This window comes from Manis pentadactyla, chromosome 10 (assembly GCF_030020395.1).
Source record: "Manis pentadactyla isolate mManPen7 chromosome 10, mManPen7.hap1, whole genome shotgun sequence".
NCBI classification, from domain to species: Eukaryota; Metazoa; Chordata; class Mammalia; order Pholidota; family Manidae; genus Manis; species Manis pentadactyla.
In genome coordinates, this window is record NC_080028.1 from 98,021,068 (window position 1) to 98,046,772 (window position 25,705).

Genomic DNA, 25,705 nt, shown 5'->3' on the forward strand with positions numbered 1-25,705 from the left:
GCTGGAGGCTGAAGCCACCTTCAGCTTTACTTTCAACTGAATTCATCTAAAGCCTCAGATTGTCTTGAAACCAACTTCTGTGAGACGCTGCTCCTGGTAAATACACAGCAACCAATAGACTGTGGATGTCGCTGAGGCCCCCCTATCCTATGTGGGGGTGTGTGGGGAGGTGGTCAAATGATGACAGAATAGTTGAGCGCTTCCTTAGTGCTCCTTGGAACCCTTGTTTCACTCTCCACCTCCCAACTGGGCTGGGGCAGAGGGAGGGGTAGATGGGTCAGTTCCGGGAAGTAATTTGCATTTCCCACTTGTAGACAACTTGTAGACCCTTCTTGCCCAAGTTCCTAAGGAGACTAATGATTTAATAGGCAAAGTCACCAAAATGAAGCCTCTGTGTGAGGCTGTCTGCTGGCTTGTTTTATCTCGCTGTGGCTAGTTGATGGCACTTTGGTTTCGGGACCAGGACCTGGTTTCCAGTAGTGCCTCTGACACTGTCATTCATTTTCCTCTGTCTCAAATTCCTATCTTGCGCCTGGTTCCTTCCTGGTTCTTCCTTCTCTGAGGCCTAATATGAATGTCACCAAGGCTGAATTGTTGTTCTGTTCTTGGAGACTTCATCTTAAGGCACCAGTCTTGGCTTTCTACTCACTTATAAAATCTCTGAATTGTCTACACTGTCCCATCTAAATCAACATGTCTAAATTAGTCTTTCTTGCCAAAATTGTTCTCAGCTGTTACACACTCAAGAATAGAATCAATAGATTCTGGCCGTCTTTATCCAGTTTTCTTTTTCCTGTAATGTGGTCTGGCCCACACTGTGTACTTGGAAGCAGACATGTTCATTGCACGCTTGTAAGAAATGCTGTTCCCTGCCCTATTGTAGAAAGTTCAGTCTTGGCCTGATTTGAATAACCTCCTCCAGCTGAGAGTATCATCTGCTATCCTCATCCAACACATCTCTGAGCACATAGTTACTATATGCCACACACTGTGGAGGGGCTGAGGAATCATGCCTAAGACACACGTGGTCCCACTGTTACTGGCAGTACAGGGAGGAAGATGCAGAAACAGGAAAATACTGGGTGGGGGTGAAAGCTATGGAGAGAATAAAACCGACCGGAAAGTTGCATAGACTCTCACACAGGGAAGAATTGTTGCAGATGAGGTGAGCTGGGCCAGCGCAGGCAGGGTGCGCGTCACAGGAAGGCGAGTTTTCTTCTAAGCTCAATGGGCAGCCAGGAGAGGGTTCTTAAGTGGCGGAAATTACACTTACCATCAGATATTTTTCTTTGAAAGATAACATGGTTTCTTTGTAGAGAACAGGTTGGAATCTGACAATGGTAGAAGCAAGGAGAACAGTTGGGAGGCAATTGCTGTCTTGTGGGTGAAGAATGGTGGGGGCCTTGGTGGGGTGGAGGCAGTCTACTGAAAAATTAGGAGCGGGTGCTGCTTGCCACTGGTCTGCCCAGTGTGCCGGTGGGCTGGGTGTAGTGGGGAGAGGCCACCTTCCTGCCGTAGCCTGGTTGGGCTCCTCACCAGCCAGCACATATGGTCTGTACAGGGCTCCCTGGATGTGAAAACGTTCTGTTTCCCTCCTGCTTAGCCCAGCCATCAAAGGCTCAGTGCCAGCCAGAGTGCCTGTGAAAGGTTTCCCTCACTCCTGAAGCCCAGGCTGGTCTCCTCTGAGGCCCCACAGTGCTCATCACCTCTGGGGCGGGCGCCTGGTGATGCCCACTGAAGCTGACTGCCCTAGTCTGCCCTCCTTGCCACTGGGAGCCCTGTAAGGGCTTAGAGCCTGAAGTCTTTAACATAGTAACCTATACACCAGGCACTAAAAAAACCTCTCTGCGACTGTCCTACCTACAGGTGGTTCTCTGCTTCCCGTCAGTATGCCGACTTTAGAAGCCCCAGAAGAAAGGCTGAGAAAATTTAAGTACCGCGGCAAAGATGTCTCTGTGAGTATGACACCATGCCTCACTCTACCAAGGACGAGTACAGGGAACAGTATGTGATGGAAACGCAGCCGATGTGGAGTGGCGGTGGGGAGATGGAGGTGACAAAGAAAGCAGAGTAAAATGTTCATTGTACATAGCTGCATGATGTCCAGTGAATAATTTGTTCAGCTTTTCCATGATAACATATTGAGATGGGGGAGGACAAAAACTCATGGACCTTGCAGTCAGACAGCTGAACTCAAATCAAGGTCTCCAGGTGATCTTGAGACTATTGAGCTTGAGAGCTTCAGTCGTCTTTAGGGAATCAGCCTGAAGGGCCTTCAAGCCCTACTCCAGTCCCCAGCATTTAAGGCAGACACCTTACTGAGGAAGATTAAAATGAAAGAGCTGATCACTTCCCCAGGATTCTCAGGACCAAAATATCTGTGAGTTATGGATAGAGGGGTTTTAGGTTGACGACTTATTAATTATAAGGAAGTCAATCTGTGAGGTTTGCCTATTTAAGAAGAGTGTTTTTTTAATAAAAATTTTAATCTTCTTCAGTATGATTTTTAAATTTAAAATTTTAATCTTCAGTGTGGTGCCCAAGTTAAACTCTGGGGACTGGAGCAGGGCTTGAAGGACCTTCAGGCTGATTCCCTAATGATGGAACGAGGACATCTGGGAACGGGCTTTCCCTTCAAAGTCCCCAGCCCCACCTGGATCCGCACAGCTGGGAGGCCCAGGCCTGCTCCTTAGGAACCAATCAGCGCCAGTGAGGATGTGTTCTCTGGGCAATGGGAGTCTTTGCTCAGATGTCCCTACAGCCAAGGGTGTAGATGAGCATCCTTCACTTTGGGAGGAAGATTAACTATTTTCCTAGATGTAGTATAGTAGGAAAAACTAGAAGAGGTAAACCAAGCCTTGACTATCCAGTAGCTCTGTGATTTTAACCATTCCGGTTTGTTATATCTGTAAGTAGATCAGATGCTTTGGAGTTTGTCCTGAAGGCTAAACATGGCGGCAACTGACTCCCCAGCTCTAACAGCTCCAGTTCTTTCTTTTCCTCACTAGATGAGGCGGCAACAGCGAATGGCAGTGAGCTTGGAGCTCCGGAAGGCCAAGAAAGATGAGCAGGCCTTAAAGAGAAGAAATATCACCAACGTCTCCTCAGACCCAGCTTCTGAACGACCATCCAAAGAGGTATGTCAGGACTGTGGCATTTAGAGCAGTGTGTGTAAAATATGTCCTTAGCAAGTTTCTCTGGCTTGAAAATGTTTAATAGGTTCAGAACTTGTAAGCTTTAGTTGAGGGGCTTTAAGGAAAGGGATGGGGAGATCATGCTAGAGCTAAGCCAGGGTTGTCAGAAAGCTAAGTGTCATTACGTTTGTGGCTGTGAGTGTCTGGGATCTATGTTCTCAGGGTGGGGAGGGTAGAGAAGGTGCTGCTGCTAATTGAAAGTTCACTTGCTACCACTCATCTGGAAACAGGAAATGAGGGGTTAAGAAGGTTGTTTCTCTCTCTCTCTTATCTAGTCACTCCACATGTAAAGTTGCCTAGTGCTTGAATGCTGTCCTCTATCTTCCCTTCTCCATCTACCTCAACCTACTCAATTCAATCAGGAGTTGACGTCCAGGCCAATATAGGTTTTGTGAACTCTTTGCAGAATGCCCTGACCAAGAGGTTTCCCTTTGTAGACCTCCAACATCATTGTATCTATGTGCCATTTATGATCCACCCCTGTATACATCCCACCTTAACCATCCATGTGCACCACTGCACCCAGCGAGGCTACAGATCTTAGAGGGCAGAGGTTGGTTCAGTCTGGGCAAGCAGATCTGATGACACGTTATCAGCCATTGAATGGAACACTTCTAATCACTCTCTGAATTGTGGAAGGACTCTGAACCATATCTCTGCTTTGCCTAATGTGTCCAGAGGAGTCCCTGGGATTCCTGCCACCCAAGGAAGGTGAAACTATGAAACAAAACTATGAGAAGAAAGGGTGGTTTTCCTTCTTTCTTATATTAACAGGTTCCTTAAAAAAATTAAAGCAATTCACAGACCACAGAATTCGCCCTTTTAAAGTATATAATCAGTGATTTTTTAGTATATTCACAGGATTGTGAGACCATTACCACTAGCTAATTTTGGAACATATTCATCACCGCAAATAGAAAGCCCATCACACTGAGCAGGCACTTCTCAACCCTTCTTCCCCCTAGCCTTTGGTGACCATGAATCTCCTTTCTGTCTCTCTGGATTCATCTATTCTGGAGAGTTCATATAAAGGGAATCAAATAATAATCAGCCTTTTGCGCCTGGCTTCTTTTACTCAGCATAATGTTTTCAAGGTTCATCCACATTGTAGCAGGTATCAGTACTTCCTTCCTTTTGTGGTGGAATAGTATTTCATTGTATGAATATACCACATTTTGTTTGTCCATTCATTAGTTGGTTGACATTTGGAGTTTTCCACTTTTGGGCTATTATGAATGATGCTGCCATAAACGTGTGTGTGTGTTCTGTGTGGATGTGTTTTCCATTCTCTTGGACGTATCCCTGGCACCATCAGGTGGTAACTGCCAAATAATGGTCCCCTGGGGTCTCAATCTCCGAATCCCCAGAATCTGTGAATATTATCTTATATGGCCAAAGGGACTTTGTAGATGTGATTAAATTAAGGATCTTGAGTTAGGGAGATTATCCTGAATTATCTGGGCCCAGTGTAATCATAACAATCCTCAAAAGAAGGACTAAGGATGATTCTGAGCAGAAGGTGATACGGAAGAGGCATGATGAGAGAGATCAGCATGATGGGCTTTGAAATGGAGGGGTCATAAGACGAGGGACACAGACAGTCCCACTAGAAGCTGAAAAAGGCGTGGAAAATAGATTGTCTACTCAGAGCCTCCAACAGGAACCAGCCCTGTCAATATGACTGTAGCCCATTGAGACTTAAGTATGAACTTCTGACTTCAGAACTGTAAGAGAAGGATTCTGTGTTGTTTTAAGCCACTAAATTTGCGATAATATTTACATCGTAATAGGAAACATGCTGCCAAAGTGGCTGCACCATCGTACATTCTGATATTTTTGTCAACACTTGTCATGGTCCATTTTTGGATTTTAGCCCTTTATTGAGTATGAAGAGCTGTATCACTGGGATTTTTATGTTTTCCTAATGACTCATGATAATGAGCATTTTTTCATGTACTTATTGGCTATTTGTATATCTTCTTGGAGAAATGCCTGGTCACGCTCTTTGCCTGTTTTTTAAATTGAGTAATTTGTCTTTTTATTGAGTTGTAAGGGTTCTTTGTATATTGTGGATACAGGACTCTTACCAAATACATAATTTGCAAATATTTTCTCCTGGGGGATGTCTTTTTACTTTGATAAGAATCTTTCAAGCACACAAGTTTAAAATTTTGAAACAGCCCAATTTATCTTTTTTCTTGCTTTTGAGTTATGTATCATATCTAAAAATCCATTGCTTAACCCAAGGTCACAAAGATTTATGCCTATGTTTCTAGTTTTATAGGTTTAACTCTTACATTTAGGTCTTTGATCCATTTTGAGTTAATTTTTGGAACGGTATGAGTAGGGGTCCAATTTCATTGTTTTGTATGTGGATATCCAGTTATCCCAGCACCTTGAAGATGATTCTCCCTCCACTGAGTGGTCGTCTTAACACCCTTGTCAAACATCAGGTGGCCATAGATATGGGAGTTTATTTGTGGGCTCTGAATTTTTTTCCATTGATCTCTGTGTTTGTCTTTATGCCAGCACAATACAGACTTGATTACTATAGCTTTGTAGTAGGTTTTTATACTGGGAAATGTGTTGCAACTTTGTTCTTTTTCAAGATTATTTTGGCTATTTGGGATCCTTGTGTTTCTATATGAGTTTTAGAATCAGCTTGTCAATTTCTTCCATAAAGGCAGCTCAGATTTTGATGGAGATGGCATTGAATCTGTAGATCAATTTGTTGAGTATTGCCATCTTAACAACGTTGAGTCTTCCCATTCATGACCATGGGATATTTTTCAATTTATTTAAGTCCTCTTAAATTTTTTTTATAGTTTCAGCATATAAGTCTTGCACTTCTTTTGCTAAACTTATTCTTAAGTATTTGATTCTTTTTTATGCTGTTTTAAGTAAAATGTTCTTAATTTCATTGCTAGTATATAGAAATATCATTGATTTTTGTCTGTTAATTCTGCAACCTACCTGAATCTTTTTTATTAGCTCTAAATTTGTGTGTGTGTTTTATTCCTCAGGATCTCCCATAAACAAGTTCATGTCATCTATACATAGAGATAATTTTACTTTTTCCAACTTGGATGCCTTTTATTTCTTTTTCTTACCCAATTAACCTGTCTAGAACTTCCAATACTATGTTGAATAAAAGTGGCAAGAATGGACATCCTTGTCTTGTCCCTGATCTTAGGGGAAAGCTTTCAATCTTTTACCATTAAGTATGATGCTAGCTGTGGGATTTTTGTAGATGGCTTTATCAGGTTGAACAGGTTTCCTTTTATTCCTAGTTTGTTGAATGTGTTTTATCATGGAAGGGTGATGGACCTTGTAAAATGCTTTTCCCACATTTATTAAGATGATCATGCATTCTCCTCCCCTTCCAAATTCCATTAATATGATAACTGATTTTCCTATGTTAAACCACCCTTGCATTCCTGGGTTAAGTCTCAATTCATCATGTGAATGGATAAAGAAGATGTGGTACATATACACAATGGAATATTATTCAGCCTTAAGAAGAAAACAAATCCTACCATTTGCAACAACATGGACGGAGCTAGAGGGTATTATGCTCAGTGAAATAAGCCAGATGGAGAAAGACAAGTACCAAATAATTTCACTCATCTGTGGAGCATAAGAACAAAGCAAAAACTGAAGGAACTCAACAGTAGCAGACTCACAGAACCCAAGAATGGACTAACAGTTACCGAAGGGAAAGGGACTGGGGTAGGGGGTGGGTGGGAAGAGAGGGAGAAGGGGAATAAGGGGCATTATGATTAGCACACATAATGTAGGCGGGGGCACAGGGAAAGCATCATAGCACAGAGAAGACAAGTAGTGACTATAGTATCTTACTACACTGATGGAAAGTGACTGTAATGGGGTATATGATGGGGACTTGATAATGGGGGAAATCTAGTAACCACAATGTTGCTCATGTAATTGTATATTAATGATACCAAAATTTAAAAAAACCTAAATTCATCATGCTGTATAATCCTGCTTATATGTGGATGCATTTTATTTCCTAGAATTTGTTGGGGATTTTTGCATATATATTCATGAGGGGTATTGGTCTGTGCTTTTTCTTGTAATGTTTTTGTCTGGTTTAACATTAGAGTAATAATGGACTCAGAATGAGCTAGAAATTTCCTTTTCTATTTTTTGGAAGTTTGTGAAGGATTGCTGTTAATGCTTCTTTAAATATTTGGGAAAATTCACCAGCGAGGCCACCTGGAATGGGCTTCTCTTACATGAAAGGACTTTTTTTTCCTTAGGTAATAATTCAACCTCTTCTTATAGGTCTATTCAGATTTTCTGTTTTTTCTTGGGTCACTTTTGGCAGTTTTTGTGTTTCTAGGAATTTGTCCATTTCATCTAGATCATTTAACTTGCTGGCATATTTTGATTGTATAGTCTCTAATCTTTTCATTTCCGTAAGTTCAGTAGTAATGTCCTCACTTTCATTCCTGGTTTTAATAGCTTGAGTCTTTATTTTTCTCTTGGTCAGTCTAGCTAAAGGTTTGTCATTTTTGGTTTTACTGATTTTTTCCCCCTTTATTTTTCCAGTTTTTGATTCACTAGAATCTAATATTTCCTTTTTTTTTCTTGTTTTGGGTTCACTTTGTTTTTATTATTCTAGTTGCTTTTTAATGGTGTAAAGTTAGGCTATGGATTTGAGATCTTTCTGCTTTTCTGATACATTTATGGCTATAAATTTCCTTCTAATCCCTGCCCTAGCTGCACCTCATTAGTTTTGGTATGTTGTATTTTTGTTTCATTATCTCAAAATATTTTATAGTTTTCCTTTGATTTCTTCAACCCATTGGTTATTTAGAGTATGCTGCTCACCTTCCACAAATTTATAATCTCCCCAATTTTTTTCTATTATTGGTTTCTAATTTCATTGTGTTGTGGTTGGAGAACATACTTGCCATGATTTCAGTCAGTTTCCTGAGATATGTTTTATGGCCTTAACATATGGTCTATTGTGGAGAACATTCCATGCGCCCTTGAAAAGAATGTGTATTCTGCTATTAATTGGTCTAGATATCTGTTAGGTCTGTTGATCTGTGGTGTTCAAGTCTTCTATTACCTTCTTGATATTCTATCTATTTATTCCATCCATTGAGTGTGTGGGGTTTGAAGTCTCCAACTACTGTAATTGAATTCTCTTTCTCCCTCCAATTCTGCCACTTTTTGCTGCATGTGGGGGCTGTTATTTAGTGGATATATGTTTATAATTCTATCTGTGTGACAGGTGAATTGACTTTTAATATACAATATCCTTCTTTGTCGTCGGTAACAACTTTTGTCTTAAAACTTATCTAATATTAGTATATCCACTCCAGCTCTCTCTGTTTACTGTTTGCATGATATATTGTTGTCAGTCCTTTGACTTTCAACCCATTTGTACCTTTGAATCTAATGTATCCTGTAGAGAGCATATAGTTGAATCATGACTTTAAAACCCATTCTGCCACTCCTTGCCTTTTATTGGAAGTAGTAATGTATTTGCATTTAATTCAGTTCTAATAAAGTAGGATTTGTGTCTGACATTGTGCAACCTATATGTCTTACATCTTTTATATACCTCTATTCCAACATTCCTATCTTCTTTTGTGTTAAATAGATATTTTCTAGTTTAATATTTTAATTTCCATGTTGTTTTACTAATTTTACTAATTAGTGTTTACCCTGGGAATAATTAAAATAATTAATACCTTAACTTGTAACAATTAGTTTGGAGTAATACTAACTTAATTTCAATAGTATATAAACCTTTGCTCCTATATAGCTTTGTTCCCTCCCCTCCCCCAACTTTTACTGTTATTGTTATACAAATTACCTCTTATACATTGTGTGTCCATCAATATAGGTTTATATATTTTTTGCATTATACAGTTGTCTTTTAAATCATATAGAAGAGTTATAATAAATATACTTATATTGTCCTTTATATTTACCAGTATATTTACCTTTATTGGTGTTCTCAATTTACTCATGTGCTTTGAGTTATTATCTGGTTTCTAGTACTGAAGAACTCTCTTCTTTTTGCTAACTGGACACTCTCAGTTTTTTTCTGCAAATGTCTTCCTCTATTTTATTATGATAGTTTGGGTATAGCATTCTTGCTTGATAGTCTTTCTTTCAACATTTTGAATGTCATCATGCCACTTTCTGGTCCCCATGATTTCTGGCAAAAAATTAGCTCTTAATCTTATGGAGGCCTTATGCACAGTGAGTTTCTTCTCTTTTGGTGATTCTGAGATTCTGTCTCTGTTTCTGGTTTTCAGTAGTTTGATTATTATTTATCTATGTATGAATCTCTTAACATTTATTCTTCTTGGAATTCTCAGATGTGTAGATCTGAATTCTCAGATGTGTAGACTAATTTTTTCACCAAATTTGGGAAGGTTTTAGGAATCATTTCTTCAAATACTCTTTCTGCCCCTTTCTCTTTCCTCTCCATCCTATTACACATATGTTGATACACTTGATGATGTCCAACAGATCTATAAGGATCTGTTAGTTTTCATCTTTATTTTTTATCTTCCTCAGGCTGTATAATCTCAATTGATTGATCTTCAAATTCACTGATTATTTATTCTGTCTCAGATCTGCTCTTGAGCCCCTTTATGAAATTTTCATTTCAGTTTTTATACTTTCTAATTCCAGAATTCGGTCTCTTCATCAGTATTCTCTGTTTGGTGTGGGATATCATTCGCATACTTTCCTTTAGTTCTTGAGACATGGTTTCTCTTAGTTCTTAGAACATATTTAAAGTATTTGTCTAGTAAGGCCAATGTCTGGACTCCTGAGCAACAGTTCCTATTGATTGCTGTTTCTTTTTTTTTCTTGAGTACAAGCCATACTTAGCATGTCTTATAATTTATTTGGCAACTGGTCATTTAAATTATTTAAAATAATAAGGTGGCAACTTTGGATAGTCAGTCTCCCCCTTGCCCAGGGTTTGATGTTGTGACTAGTCATTTGTTCAGTGGCTTCAGAACTAATTCTGCAATGTCTGTATTCTTTGTCATGTGTGGCTACTGAATTCTCTGCTCAGTTAGCTTAGTGATTGGCTAACGGTTGAACAGAGATTTCCTTAAACCATTGGAACCAAAAATTCACCCAGTTGTTGCCAAGGGGTTGTGTGTGCATGCTGGGGCATGCCTCCAGCACTCAGCCAAGCCATTGACACCCCTACCTTCAACCTTTACTCCCTGCTGCACAGTGCCTCAAAGTCAGAGGTGAGAGCTCAGGACCTTACCAGTGTTTCGTGAACATGTGCATGGCCCTGTCCATGTACATGGCCTACTAGTATTCTCAGAATTATGTTGGAGCTTTCAAAGCCCCAGTGAGTATCTCATTCCCCAGCTTTTCCTTTTACGTTATTTGGTTGGTCTTTTGTTTGCTATCAGTTATTATCAACACCTCCCAACCCTGCTCCCCCCCCTCTACCAGCTGTGAAGTAAAACAACTTCCTCTAATTGCTTTCGACAAATACTCCTGGGGGAAAAGACGTTTTGCATTGTGTGAGCTCTGAGTCAAATAAAACAAAGTAAATCTTACATAATCTTCCAGGGAACCACCACATGCCAAAGAATAATTCTCAGAATGAGGTTTTAAAGGAGTGGCAATTGCCGCCTCCACTGGCTGCTGGGTTACTGGTTTTCAAGTCTGCTGTGGAGCTGGTGGGGCGGGGGCAGGGGTGGTAGCTGAGAATAAGGCAAAGCCGAAATACCAGGGGTCACTCTTTTAACTGAGATTTATCTGTTTTTCTTGAATAATCTCTTTCTGACTTGAATAAAACAAATTGCTGCAAGCCTTTGGTCTGTTTCTAGAGTTCTGAACAAATTGATCCCAATTGTGTCAGTTTTCTTTTGCTTTTATAGAGGAGAGAACTTTTTGCAGGTCCTTACTTTGCCATGTTTGGTGGCATCCGCTATTGCATGGGATAGAAAGGTGCTGGGGATCCAAGTGCTGATAGGAGTCATCCCTCCCCCAGAGCATGGGGGGTGGTCCCACAGATCTGTGAGACTTACGAGGCCACCAAATGTTCTTCCTTCTCCTAATATGCACTAGCATGCAGATTGCCACAGACCGTTCAAGCCAGCCTGTTTTAATCAGATAGATGGCTAGGCAAGATGACCTTCATGATTCGTTTTGAAGAGCCTCTGACCTGAATGTGACTTTCCTTGCAGGTCAGCCTCACCCTGCAAGAAATAATCAATGGTGTGAATGCCTCAGATCCAGATATATGCTTCCAGGCCACCCAGGCAGCCAGGTATTCCCAGACTTCTGCTGTTTATATAGGTTCATAGCTGGAAATGAGCTCTGGTGGCCTACTTGGTTTCTTGGCAGTGGCAAAATGCCCACACAATATAGGTGAAGCCGAGTCCTTCCAAAAGTGAGACTAAATTGCTCCTCTACACTGTCCTTGAGAGCACCTTAAGATATGCAAGTGTTGTCAGAGATGAATTGCTTAATTTAAATTGGCCTCTACAGCAATCGGAGCTCATACCTGCAGGGAAAAGTGTCGCTTCATCACGGCAAAGTGCTATAGGATGAACTTTAGGATATTAAGTAGCTCTAGTCTCCAGCCATTCGTCTCATTTGATAGCTAGGAATGCCAAGAACATCTATAAAACAGGTTCTTAATCTTTACCCCATGTGACTTCTTCTTGTTTTTTTTTCTCTTTCGTTGTAAAGGAAAATGCTGTCCCGGGAAAGAAACCCTCCGCTGAACCTGATTGTTGAAACAGGGCTCATTCCCAGGCTGGTGGCGTTCCTGAAGCCATCACTTCATCCCTGCCTGCAGTTTGAGGCAGCCTGGGCGCTGACCAACATTGCTTCAGGGACTTCGGAACAGACCCGAGCTGTTGTGGAAGGTGGGGCTGTCCAGCCTTTGATCGAGCTCCTGTCTTCCCCCCACATGACTGTGTGTGAGCAGGCAGTGTGGGCTCTCGGGAACATAGCAGGTGAGATTTACCTCTGCGTGGGCTAAGGAAACAGTGGGCTATGCGTTCCTTAGCTTAGGAGGCAAGCCATGGGAGTTGTGATCTGGAACGCCCGCACTCCCACTCCTCCCCAAGTATGAATACCTAGAAATGCTGAGAAAAGTACAACGGGCTTTTCTAAAATTGATCAAGTTCAAAGGCCAAAAATTGTGCTGCTGAAACCAAATGACGCCGTGTGTATTGAAGCTACAGGCTGCCCAGAGACTTCAATGCCAGGTACCTCCAGCCTTAGGGTTTAATGGCTTCAGGAACAAATGACAACCCTTTGGCCCATGCCGTGTGAGGGTTTATGACAGACCCTAAAAGGACTCTGTCTCCAGTGAAAGTTGCCAGAGGAGCTTACCAAAAACATTTTCCTTAACTTGGGGAGAAAAAAATCCCTCCTGAAAATGCAATCCTAAAATCGGCTGCACAGATTTGGGACTTGAAGCTTTCTTCCGTGCATGGTCTGGGAAGGCCTGGGCTGAGGTCGTGCTGCAAGGTTGGGGCTCCCGGATTTCTGGCTGAATATAAATTCAGTGCTCTCTGGTTGAAGTGAATTCAATGGAGTCCCTCAGAATTTTGACAAATTAAGGTCAGCCAAATATTGGCAATTTCAAGTTCAGAGAATCAACAATTCACCACAACTGAGTCAGCAGAAACAAACAGTATGATTAGACCTCCAAGGACTTCAGATATTGGGATTAGCACACACAGAATATGAAATAACTCTGCTTTTAAAGTGCTTGCAGAAATAAACACCTATTACAGAAACTTAGTCTCTCATTTTGCTTGGTTCAGTAAGGGACTTAGGCCTTGCCTGACGGTTGAAGAATGACAGACTTACAGGGTCTAAAATTGGTATTCTAGTCAAAGTAGTGGACAGGTAATAGCTTGCACCTAACCATTTTCCATACTGTTCTGAGTTGCATTTGGAAGTTGCTGCCTCATGCTGAAATCTTCTGCGAAGACAATTTAGTCTGCAGTGGCCCTCATCTTCCTGAGAATCATGCTGTGAAATGCCACCAGCATTTAGAAAATGCCTGGGCCCAGTTGGTCGGCTCATTTATGTATCCACGGCCTCCACTTATAGCAGCTGCTACTGCGTGGTGCCTGCTCTTCACATCAGGCTTGTTCACCAGCCTGCAGGTTGGAGACTCAGGATCTAGCTCATGGCTATACTATCTATTTGCCCAATGCAGGAATGACTTTCAGCCTCTTACTCTTTGCATAGACTTATTAAAAATTAATCACTCATCCCAGGATTCTTTGTTCTCTCTTTGAATGTCATATTCTGATCTATTTGTAGGTGATGGCCCAAAGTTCAGAGACATCATTATCTCTAGCAATGCTGTCCCACACCTGTTGGCCCTGGTCTCATCAACTGTACCAGTGAGTATCTTTAAATTAGAAAGCCTAGCTAGGTAACAAGTTCTCAAAGTTGGGAAATTGGGAAGTCCTTTTAAATTAGCGATAGGCCAAGTGTTGGCTGCCTGGCCCCTTATGCCAGCATGTATAAACTAGGCTTAAAACTGAATATCCCTTTGGGTGGAGTTTAATCCAGATTTGACCGCAGAGGGCAGTAGTGCTGATCTTTATTTTGCAGGCATTGGAAGAGGTCTAGTAAAGTTTTTCTAAGCTTACAATCCTACAAAAGTACATGACTAAGCTGTCCATTTAAGGAGCATGGATAGGGGATTAGTGGCTCACCAGTTCTGCTCCTGGGTAAGAAGTCTAGGTTTGAAGCTTAGAGTCAAAGTTGATTGATGTGGCAACAATAGAGGATTCCCTGAATTAGGAATTAAATTCAGGTTTTAGATTTGCATCGAGCAAAAATGAAGAGAAAAGCCAAGAGAATATATGCTCAGTCCTCAGGGTGGGAGAAAACCTGACATGGGTGAACTGGAGAAAGGCTGGCAGGACCAAGGGGTTTGCAAGGAGGCAGCTGCATAAGATGACTCATAGGCCAGCGACTTATGCATCATCTTGGTGGCAAAGGGAAGGCTTTTGGGGGACTTCAAGGCAGGAAGTGAAGTGATCTGGTCTTTTAGGAAGGCCTTTCCGGCTGCTTGTTGTAGGATTATAGCAAAGGGAGATGGCAAAGCAGATAGACCGGGGATACTGGATGCTGGACACGGAAGGGAGATCGAAAGAAGCAAGGATGCACCAGGTTTCAGGTTAGGTTGTTTAGCTGACTGTCTTCCTAGAGAAATTGGGAAGATGGAGGAAAGAAAGAATCAGAACCTTGCGTACATGTTCAGTTGAAGTGAGTGAGTGGCACCCCTGCAGCGGCATCAGATGATGGTGCGTATGTCACCCAGCTGGATCCTCTAGAGCAGGGTGGCTAACTTAACATGACCAGCTGCTTGCTTTTATAAGTAAAGTTTTGTAGGAGGACAGCTGGGGCTGTTCATTTACATATGCATTGTCTATGGCTTCTGTAGTATTACAAAGCCAGAGTTGACCAGTTGCAACAGAGATTCTATGGCCTGCAGATGGGAAATTGTTGACTATCTGGCCCTTTACAGAAGAAGTTTGCCAACCTCTGACCTAGTGTATGAGGAGAGCCTGGGACCAAGTCCTGGGGGCTCTGACATTCAGAAGTCAGGCAGAGCCTGCCAAGAAGACTGAGAAGAAACACCCTGTTCTGCAATAGAAAAGGAGGTTTGGTGTCACAGATGTCAAGGAGAGCTTTCTCAAAAGGGCTATGAAACACAGCGGAAAGGGACAGTAACTTTAGGACTAAAAAGCAGCTGTTGGATTTGGCGACTTGGAAGGAGTTGATTTCATCACTCACTACAGAGGAGTAGGGGTGGAAACCAGATAAGGGGTGAGAGAACAAATGGGGAGCTGCGAGGCAGACCGTGAATACAGGCGCATTCTCGAGGATGGACTCTGGAAAACGGAGGTGGGGTGATGGCTGGAGGGGTGCCAAGCGTAGGGATTGAAGGTTGCAGAGTCATTTGTATACTGGTGGGAGTGATCCAGGTGAGAGAGGCAATCTGGGGAAAGACTATTTAAAGGCAAAAACGGGTGGGATCCAGATGTGGGGTAGGAAGACTGATCCTCTAACAGATCAGAAATGTGGTTGTGACATGTCACTAGAGCTCTAGGCTGGTGGGAAGACTGAGTATCTCTTGCTTGATCTTTGTTTTGTCAATGAAAAATGGAATGAGGCCATCAGCTGAGTCAAGTGGGGGAAGGTATTTTGAAGAATATAAGGCAACCTCCATCTAACATTTGAATATGAAACATAAAGCTCATTCTCTATGTCCATAGTACACATTACTACCTAGAACAAATTCCTGTTTGAGGTTCCAATGCTTTGGTTTATGCTGGTCGATAATATTGATCAAAGAAGGCAAGGATACATTGCTGTTTGCGTTTTGCCTTTTTTGCACCTGATGCTGGAAGCAGTCCCCTTGTTACAGATCACTTTTCTGCGGAACATCACGTGGACCTTGTCCAACCTGTGCCGAAACAAGAACCCATACCCTTGCAAAAAAGCAATGAAGCAGATGTTGCCCGTCCTCTTCTACCTCCTGCAGCACCAAGACAGCGAGGTTCTCTCGGACACCTGCTGGGCCCTGTCCTACCTCACCGATGGCTGCAATGAGCGCATCGGCCAAGTGGTCGACACGGGGGTCCTGCCCAGGCTGGTCGAGCTCATGAGCAGCTCCGAACTCAATGTCTTGGTAAATGTCCCAGGTCCTGACTCTCTCTGTGGGGGCCTCCAGGTTAGAGTCTGAGAGTGCCATTCACTTTAGCAAGTTCTGTCCTCCCCACCTCCCATCTTGTGCAGTCCCCCTAGACCTTCACCCAGAGCAAAGCTTGTCATCTGCATTTCCCTGGTCTCTGCTACTCTTGAGCCAAAACTTGAATCTATTTTGGATCAATCTGAAAGCCTAGTAGATATTAAGTCACTTACTTTTTCTTAATCTGATAACTAGAAAATAGAGAAAAGCACAAAAATAAAATTGCTTATAGTTCCTCCACCCAGTGAACTCTGCTTCTGGGGCCTTTCCTTCTAGTGGTCTATGTATTTAGATGTTTACAAGATGGCTTAACAGGATGTGTATATGTGTATATTAATGTAAAGCTCGTTGTAACAATTGAATTTCATACTCAACTATAAAAGAAAATTTCCTCTTATCCTTTCCCCAGTTTGTTCTCTTAGACTACATCAGATAGAGGTGAAAAGTAAGTAAAATCAACGTGAAATATTTGCTCTGTTATGACACATGTCACTTATATACTTCTTAAAGATGTAGTTGAAAACGTGGGTGCATCTTTTGATTGCTATGCCTCATATTGTATATTACACAGCCTTAGTGTCCCTCTAGTCCAAGATTAGCACAGTATTCCTTGCATGTCCAGGTTAGCTGGGGGATAGTGCTGGGAGCAAGGAGGGTATGAAGAGAACATCTATGAGAAGTTGCTTCTCCAGGAGGGCCACGGCTCCTTTGAAGAAGTCCTGGCAAAGCTGTGTTTGGCCTGTTGTGCCACTTCCACCTCTCACTTGGGTAGCAGATACTTGCATGATAGGCTAGGAAAATTCTAGAACTGTTGGTGGTCTGTGCTGGGGCTGCCACAACAGTGCAGAGAACCCAAAACAAGTCAGTGCTCAGAGGACAGTTGTTTTGAGCCCAATCATAGACTTGTCCTCGGAACCTTCAGTTACTAAGAGGGTCCAAAAAATGCATTTGAGATCTTATTAGCTCCACTTAAATATACAACAGAAACTTGACACTGGTGCTAAATAGAAATTCAGCAGAAATTATTACATTAGGAACTCTACAATCAGGTTAGCAATTTTCCCAATGTAAGGATATGCAAAGGGCAGCCTCATTCCTTAATAAAGGTATCCCTTGGCCTCTATCACTGAGCCAGAACTATTTGAAGGCTGGCAATTTGCTTTAAACTATGTGAATGGCCATGGATACACTCAATTAATAAAAACTGTGGATTTAATCATTGTTCACAGGCTTCCAGAGAGCCATAAGCAAAGCACGATCAATGTTTGGGAGGGTACAGAGGTTGGTGTGATCGTCACCTCCCACTGAAAAATCTGCAATACTTGGTCACACTTCTAGCCTTGTTCTTCCAGACCCCCTCGCTCCGCACTGTGGGGAACATCGTCACAGGAACGGATCACCAGACCCAAGTGGCCATTGATGCAGGCATGCTGAGGGTGCTACCTCAACTCCTGCTGCACCCCAAGCCCTCCATCCAGAAGGAGGCAGCCTGGGCGCTGAGCAACGTGGCTGCAGGGCCCTGCCAGCACATTCAGCAGCTGATTGCTTATGGCTTGTTGCCTCCCTTGGTGGCTCTGCTAAGAAATGTAAGTGGTGTACTCAGGGTCCCTGACAAAATGCTGTTTTTCCAGCAGACCCTGTGTTAACTGAGATCACAACAAAGCTATGAAATATTAGTTTCCTAACGCTCCTGAATAAAGGAAGGGGCATCCCATATTGGGCAACCTACTAAATATTTAGAAGACTAAACAAGCATTGTTCAATGAAAAGGTGATCCCACAGCTCAAATATCCAGAAAAATCTAGACCTGGTAAATATTGGCTTATCTCTAGTGTTAAAAAAAAAATGTGCCCATCTACTCTCTATTTGCTAAAGGAGGGAGGAGGCTTTGTTTTGTTTCAGGAGGAAAAACATATCGGATTAGGGTGATGCTATTACACGCTGAAGAAAGGTGGCCTTTTTAATGTAAAAATCACATTGATTTAAGTGGTAATCTACCCAGAAAAGCCAGATATAAAAGTAGAAATACAATAAAGCTTCCTTCTTCCCCCAATTCCTACTTCCTTCCCCAGGACAACTACTGTTGTCAGCATTTCTTTCTGCTGCCTTTTAATGGATGAGCTATGCTTTAACATCTACATGTAAACAAGTCAGGAGTGGTTACCCCTGGTCAGGGCAGAGAGGCCAGCAGAGCAGGAGAGGGAAGAGAAGCTACTCGTGGTGTTCCTGCTCAGAGGTTGGATGGGGGCTCCCAAGCATGCATTAGGTATGAAAAGCTAGACCAGGTGTGCAGCCCAAATCATGGTATCTTCCAATGTATGAGACACTTCCTGTCCTGCATTCTACTGTGAGTCTGTACATTCATCAGAAGCATCCAGTCACGAATCAAAGAGTGATTTCATTTCGAACTGTGCCGTTGAACTATTAACTCGCTTGGAGCAGTAAGTTGTATTGGCTTTTTCTATTTTATTTTGAACTGAGGTCACAGTTTTCCCCAGCCATAATATGGGAATAATTCCTTCTGCCCAGGGATATAGAAGGATCCACGATAAATTACTCCCATATCTCTGGGCAAAGTGCTTTCTATAAATACAAGAAGTACAGTGAGTGACTATTCACTGGCCTTCCCCTGGTGGGCTTAGTCCCTGAGATCATGTCTGTGTGGTCAGCTTTGTAGCTATGGAGCTTCTTGTCCAAAGTTTTACTGGATCAGAAAGACTAGAAATGTAGAGATAGGCCACTACAGTTTGTAATTCCAAGCATAATTCCTAATCTCTGTAGATCCCCTAGATTGGTTTATGTTGGTTCTATTTTCACTGATTTGAGGAAATGAGTCTGTTTGATCTTAGTACCTCCCTCCTAGGCCCCATGGGAGTCGGCTTGCCTGCTTCTTGGCTTCTCAAAGATGCTGTCATCTCTCTGTTCAAGAACTAAGAGTCAGGTCGCCAAGGTGTTCAGTGTCAATTTCATGTATAGTCCTGGCTGTCACCAGCCTACCTAGAAATCAAACGAAGTTAGCCTCACTATATTTAAGTTCTTCAGGACCTGTAAAGAATGCCAACATTCTCCTGCAGGGAGAATTTAAAGTCCAGAAAGAGGCTGTCTGGGCAGTGGCTAACTTCACAACTGGGAGCACCATGGACCAGTTGATACAGCTTGTCCAGTCTGGAGTCTTGGAGCCACTGGTGAATCTGCTCCCTATCCAAGACACCAGAATTGTTATCATCATCCTCAACATCATCTCCTTTATCCTCCAGGTGAGCTGTTCTGTACAGGCTGATCTCTAAATAACAGTCTCCAAATTTAAGGTGTTTAATTTGGTTCTTAAAACCCAAGTAGGATCTTCTTTCCTCTCCAAGCTCCCACCACCTCCTCCTGTTTTCACATCCTCCAGATAACAAAAACACAAGGCTTTTCAAGGAAACTCCATGTTCATTTTCTCCAGTGAGTGTCTTTATGCTTAGCACTGTTTGAGCTGCTCAGGATACTGCAGAGCAAAGTCCTTGTTCTAACAGAGCTTATATGTTAGTGAGGCAGGAACAGACACACTAGGTAGGAGTTATGGGTAAAATGTATCTGACCAGGGGATAGTCACTGATGCTCAGAGTGGGGAGGGCATGGTGCTCTCATATGCAGTAGTCAGGAGAAACTTGTCTAGGAAGAACATTTGCATAAAGTCCTAGGATATCTTTTGGACACATATTTGTACTCTAAATAAAAGGAATAGCAAGGAGAGGCTGTGGCCAGAGCAGAACAAGTGGATGGAAGGTGGTGGGAAGTCAGGCTCAAGGCATCCAGGGGCCAGATCACTGTAAGGTCTGTTAGAACTTTGACTTACTCTGAGTGAGATGGAGAAGCCGATTGAAGGTTCATAGCAAGAAAAATCTAGCCAGTGAACCACATGGCTGGCTCTTTTAGAAGGCTAAAACTTAGGGTATAGTTGAAGGAGCAACAAGAAGTTGCTCTTAAATCTTAAGGGGCCATACTAGAGTTCCTTTTCCATTCATCTATATGCCTGAGAAAATGGACTACAAAGCCTTTCGTTAGAATTCTAGAAGAGTTTCTTTTCTGAAATAAAGTCAGTTAAGCCAATATTTATATACTATTGGTGTCATTTCTATATTGCATAACATATTGCCTCTTAATGGGCTTAAATGAAACATTTATTGTCTTGCATAGTTTCTGGGGTTAGGCATCTGAGGGCAGCTTAGCTGATGGTCTGGCTCAGTGACTCTCATGAGGTACAAGATGTTACTCAGCTGGGGCTGCAGTGTCATCTGAAGGGTTGTTGGAGGCTGGACGCTCAGCTTCCAAGATGGCTCACTCACGTGCCTGGGATGTTATCTCACCACATTTACTCTCCATATGTGTGTCCTCACATCACGGCAGCTCTGGAGCAAGTGATCTAAGAAAGCAAGGTGGAAGCCCCAATTTCTTTTATGACCTAGTCTTGGAGGTCATTTCAACAACATCCCACTGGTTACACAGATCAGCCCTATTCAGCATGGGAGGGACCACACAAGGCTGTGAATACCAGGAGGCAGGGGTCATCTGGGGCCATCTTGGAGGCTGGCTATTTTCATTTGGCTTACATCCTTTTATACTGAACCAAACTTGGAAAATTTCAAAGTAACACCAGGGGACTCCTTTTAAAAGCTCACTTTAAACATCTTTTTCACGTAATTGTCTTGGTAAGAACTGACATGAGTCAAGAACAGATTTGAAGTACAACCCTGTTAGGTACTAAGACTTTGAACAAATCACACAGATGAAAAGTAGAGATTTGGCTGCCAGTGGACAAAGTTGGATGTAACAAATTTGAAAGCACACTTGCAGGTTATAGAAATTTAACTTCATCTGCTTCATTTGAATTAGACAATGGGATTTTTTTCTTGGGAGAGTCTGGGTAAATCACTTCTGAGGGAAGGTGTACCCCTGTATCAGATGGAGGCATGTGAGAGAGCTTTGAAAGATCTAGATGGGACAGAGTGAGCCGAGGGCCTTTGAGGTAACTCGGGCCATTTGCTTTCCTTCAAGGTCGAAAATCCTTCTCCGGGGCTCCTACAGCCCTGGGTCATCCCCCACTTCCGAGTTTTCTTTCTGAGGCTAACCTAACGTGTTTCTTTGCTCAAAGCCAATGACTCATTTTGGACCTCCAGGCGGGACTAGAGGGTAGGTACCAAGGCTTAGAGTGCAAATTCTCATCTGGCCAACAATATGGCCTAAATAAGGTCTGCTTGCATCCACAGAAGGTTTTTTATTCTGGCTCACAAAATAGTGAGCAGAGCCTTTTGGGATATGACACCAAAAGTTTTTTCTTTCTCTCTCCCCATTTCCCCAAATATGCTGTTTGAATTACTCCCTCGTCTCTTAATATGCAACACTTACTCCTTCAAAACTTGGTCTTTGCTGTTCCTTTTGTCCCTGCTGTGATTATGCTATGGTTGACCCTGGCACAGTACAATTCCTTAAGAATTGGTGTGACTTCCTAAGCCTTCTGGGCACATCTTCCGTAACTCAGACTCTGGTTGTTTACTATGTTATACTTTTTATGCTAGAACAATTATTTACTTGTCTCCCCAGTAGTACCAGTTATGAAAAGACTTTCTTGAAATCACATCTTTATCTCTGATTTTGTGTGCCTCGCCCACAGAATATATACAAATGGAGTGAATTGGATTCAATCCATCCACATTATTTGGTTCCAGAGACTTCATTATGTGCCATGGTGTGGCTTCTGTTACCAAGTGTCTCCTTTTTTCCCTTCCAAGGCTTTCCAGGGAGCGTAGGGCCAGAACATCTGCATTTGCTTAGAATTACTTGAACATTCTTTCAAACCGTCAGTAAAACAACTTCCATTAATTAGAAGCGGGATATCGACTAAATAGCAATAGCAATATATTTCTGGGCGGCAACATATTCAGCAAAAGAAATAATGTGTTTTGTGCAACAAAGGTAAACCTAAATATATGTACATAGATATCTAAAATGGGAGGATGCTTGTGCAATTTTAAATCCATTTGGGAAAAGTAAGAGTGCATCTGCCCCTCCTGAAATGGGAGCCTTTAGTCCCCTCTCCTGGGGAGGGGGGGCGGGGAACTCTACCTCCAAAGGGCTTTTGCCCAGAGCCTCACTTTCTCTTATACCGGCCACCACAGGCTGCAGAGAAACTTTCAGAGAAGGAAAACCTGTGTCTTCTGATAGAAGAACTTGGTGGCATTGATCGGATTGAGGCTTTGCAACTTCATGAGAACCATCAGGTGGCCCTGAGTGCTTTGAACATCATTGAGAAGCACTTCTGTGAGGTAAGTGGCTTTAGAGTGTAAAGGAGGGCCCAGACCTCTTCACCAGCCACCTGGCAGGCGATCACCCGTGAGGCAGGTGACCAGACCTGTGGGCTTCTCTCATGGCTTAGCTCCAAGGTTCTTCCCATCCATTATGCATGGGCCACCCTTGAGTAGCAGCTTCCTGGCTCCTGGAAACTGTTCTGGTCCCACATGCTGCTGCCTCTAGTTTAGAATTTTACTTTTTTAAAATTTAATTTAATTTTTGTCCTACTTGCCTCTTTTTGGGAGAGGGAAGTAGGAAAGAAAGGGACCTGATGTGAAAGCAACTTTTTAGTGAGAAATGCACAACTAAGGCAGCCCCAGCTTTTGAAAATCCATTTTGCTACTTTATCTCTTTCCTGAATTTGAGGATGAACTCTACAAAGGGCTTCTAAGTTTTCTGCAGGAGTGGGAATAATGATCAGACAACATTATCTTTTTAACAGACACTTTAAAAAAAGGTTTAAATAGTAAAATATGTGTAACATAAAATTGACTATCTGAACCATTTTTGAACACGCAGTTTATGGCTTTAAGCACATTCACATTGCTGTGCGGCCGTCACCACCATCCATCTCCAGAACTTTTTCATCTTTCCAAACTGAAATTCTGTCCCAATTAAACACTCACTCCCTGTGCTCTCCTCCCCCCAACCCCCAGTAACCACTGTTTTACTTTCAGTCTCTGTAAATTTGACCAAGTACCTCACCTAAGTGGAAGCATACAGCATTTATCCTTTTGTGACTGGCTTATTTTGTAGCATAGCATCCTCAGGGTTCATCCATGTTGCAGCATATGTCAGAATTCTTCCATTTTTAAGGCTGAATAATATCCCGTTATATGGCTATACCACAGTCTATTTGTCCATTCATCCACAGATGGAAACTTGGGTTGTCTTTTTGACTGTTATTAATAATGTTGCTATGAATATGGGAGTACAAATATCTGTTCAAAATCCTGCTTTTAATTCTTTTGGGTATAAACCCAGATGTGGAATTCTTGGATCATATGGTAATTCTATTTTTAAGTTTGAGGAAGCACCATACTGTCATTGATAGCAGATGCTCCATTGTACATGCCCAGCAATAAGGCACAAGAGTTCCCACTTGTCAGGATCTTCACCAATGCTTGTTTCTTTGATCAGAGCCATCCTAATGGGTGTGAAGAAGTATCTCATTGTAGTTTTGATTTGTTTGTGTTAGATAGTTTTCACATGAGGAAGGTGAGCTCAAAGTTCCTAAGTGGCCAGGTAAACATGGGGCCAGAGGTTTCCAGAGTGAGTGACACTCTGTCAGGTGTCCAGTTTGAACCATCAACAAAATCCAGAGCCATACAGTAAATATGAACAGATTGGTGGTAGTTGCTCCCTGGAGGCAGATAATGGTTTGGGACCAACACGATGCTCTCAGAGTAGGGAAGACCCGGAAGAGCAATTAGCATCTTCTGGGTTAAAGATGCCAGTGAAAACCTTGTAATTGGGAAACTCAACCATTAAAGGGGGTTCAGATCCCTAGGACTCATCCAGAGGTTCCAGGTGAAAGACTTCTCATCTACAAGTAACAGCTCCCTTCAGGAAGGAGTCAGTCCTGTTGACACCTTCAGGTTAGCCCAGTGAGACTGATTTTGGACTTCTGACCTCCAGGACTGCAAAATAATAAATTTAAATTGTTAAAAAAAGATAGTGTCTTATGTATCAGGACTGTTCTATGTATCAAAAAGAGAGCCAGACATAAGAGGACAGATACCGTGGGATTCCACCTGACATGAGGGAACTAGAACAGTCTGACTCATAAAGAAAGTAAAACGGTGGGTGTGGGGGCCAAGGAGGTGAGAGAAATGGGGAATTGTTTGACGGTTATAGGCTTTCAGTTTGAAATGATGAAAAAGTTCTGGAGATGGATGGTGATGGTTGCACAACAGCTTGAATGTACTTAATGCCACTAAACTGTCCACTTAAAAATGGTTAAAGATGGTAAGTTTTATGGTATGTATATTTTACCACACACGTAAAGAAACCACATTTAAGGTCCGTGCTAATAAGTGTTTCAATGCTTCTCTCCTTCAATCTCTCCTCTGAGGGATGCTTGAGGATGATTTAGAGCAAATTCTAACCCCAGAAGATGTTACAGAGTCAATTGTGTGGTAATAACGTGCTGAGAGCTGGGAGGTATAATAGTGTGTCTTCTCCCTGAAGGAAGAAGAAAATGGCATATTACCACCAGCCTTGGACCAACATCATGAATTCCTAAAGTGCTTGACAAAAAAATCCCAAAGCCCCACAACTTCCAAACCAGGGACCAAATCCTAAAGGGTAACTTCAGGAGCTCCTTTATTCTGGTATACCACAGATGTAAAGCTTTTTAAACTGAATGTAAATAAAAATTTCAACACTTTCCCCTCCATCAAAAATGCAGTTATACCACCTGTGTCTCAAAATCATGTGGATTTACCTTCTAAGAACATGTAGTTCAGTGGTTACCTTTAAGGATCTTGAAGGAAGAACTTCAAAACAGAGTAGAATGACCTGTAGCTATTTAGACAAACTTTGACTTGTAGGCTTGGTTTATCTGTATTTTTTATATTGATTTGATTGTGGGTCCCCTACCCTTTTCATTTTTATGTAATGCCTGTTAATCCAGAGCATTCTTCAGGAAGTCTGTGTGGGTAGTGGTCAAAAGGTGAGACTGGAGTGGGAAGGACCTAAAACTGCACTGATAATGGGTGTGGGAGATGCTTAGAGGAGGATTGGACTGTATTTATATCACTTGAGTGTAGAGATTAGATCAAGTTATATTTTGGCTCTAAAGTGTCACACCAAAATGTCATGCCCAAAGCGTGCCTTCACTAGTTCTTGATAGGGAAGGAGAAAGATGAGTGGGTGTCCATCTAAATAAAATACTGCCGGAGGTTCATTCAGACTCACAAACTTCTCATTCAGTGGTGAGAATAAATGTATGATTCAGAGGGCATCGCGCCTTCCAGTCAGTATCTTCATGCCCTTTTGGCCTGACCACTACAGAGGGCTGTGTTGCTGGGATGGGATCCTTGAAGTGTTTCATTCTCCCACACAGAAATGGGGACCAGGGAGATTCAGTTTCCTCCTTCATTCATCAGCTCAGGACATCCTAGCTTGGCCCATTTTTGGCCAAGCAGAATTTCACTGTCCAAGGACTTTGAATTTTAAGCCCAGGGGCTGAGCACAGAAGGAACAAGTAGTTGGTGAGTGTTTGCTTATCCTAGTGGCCCATACACTCAGTGCAGTGGACGCTTTCAGGGGCTGCCTGCTTCCAGCTTCTCCAAGGCCTCCCTTTGGTCCTATACACTCTCCCACACTCTTCCAACAGATTCTCTTTTTGCTTAAGTAGCCAGAGTTAAGATTCTTCAGTTGCAAGTAACAGAAATTGACCAATACACATGAACGGTGA

General features: G+C 42.3%; 1 protein-coding gene across 1 annotated transcript; it reads left to right on the top strand.

The window, feature by feature from the left end:
• Positions 1–1,869: 1,869 nt before the first annotated feature.
• KPNA7 (karyopherin subunit alpha 7) lies at positions 1,870–25,044 on the top strand. Its single transcript, XM_036896976.2, has 10 exons — positions 1,870–1,955; positions 3,009–3,137; positions 11,405–11,487; positions 11,913–12,181; positions 13,509–13,591; positions 15,631–15,894; positions 17,307–17,540; positions 19,029–19,211; positions 22,113–22,259; positions 24,475–25,044. Exons 1-10 carry the CDS (start codon positions 1,890–1,892, stop codon positions 24,586–24,588), a joined length of 1,572 nt encoding a protein of 523 aa, XP_036752871.2. The 5' UTR covers positions 1,870–1,889; the 3' UTR covers positions 24,589–25,044.
• Positions 25,045–25,705: the final 661 nt, after the last annotated feature.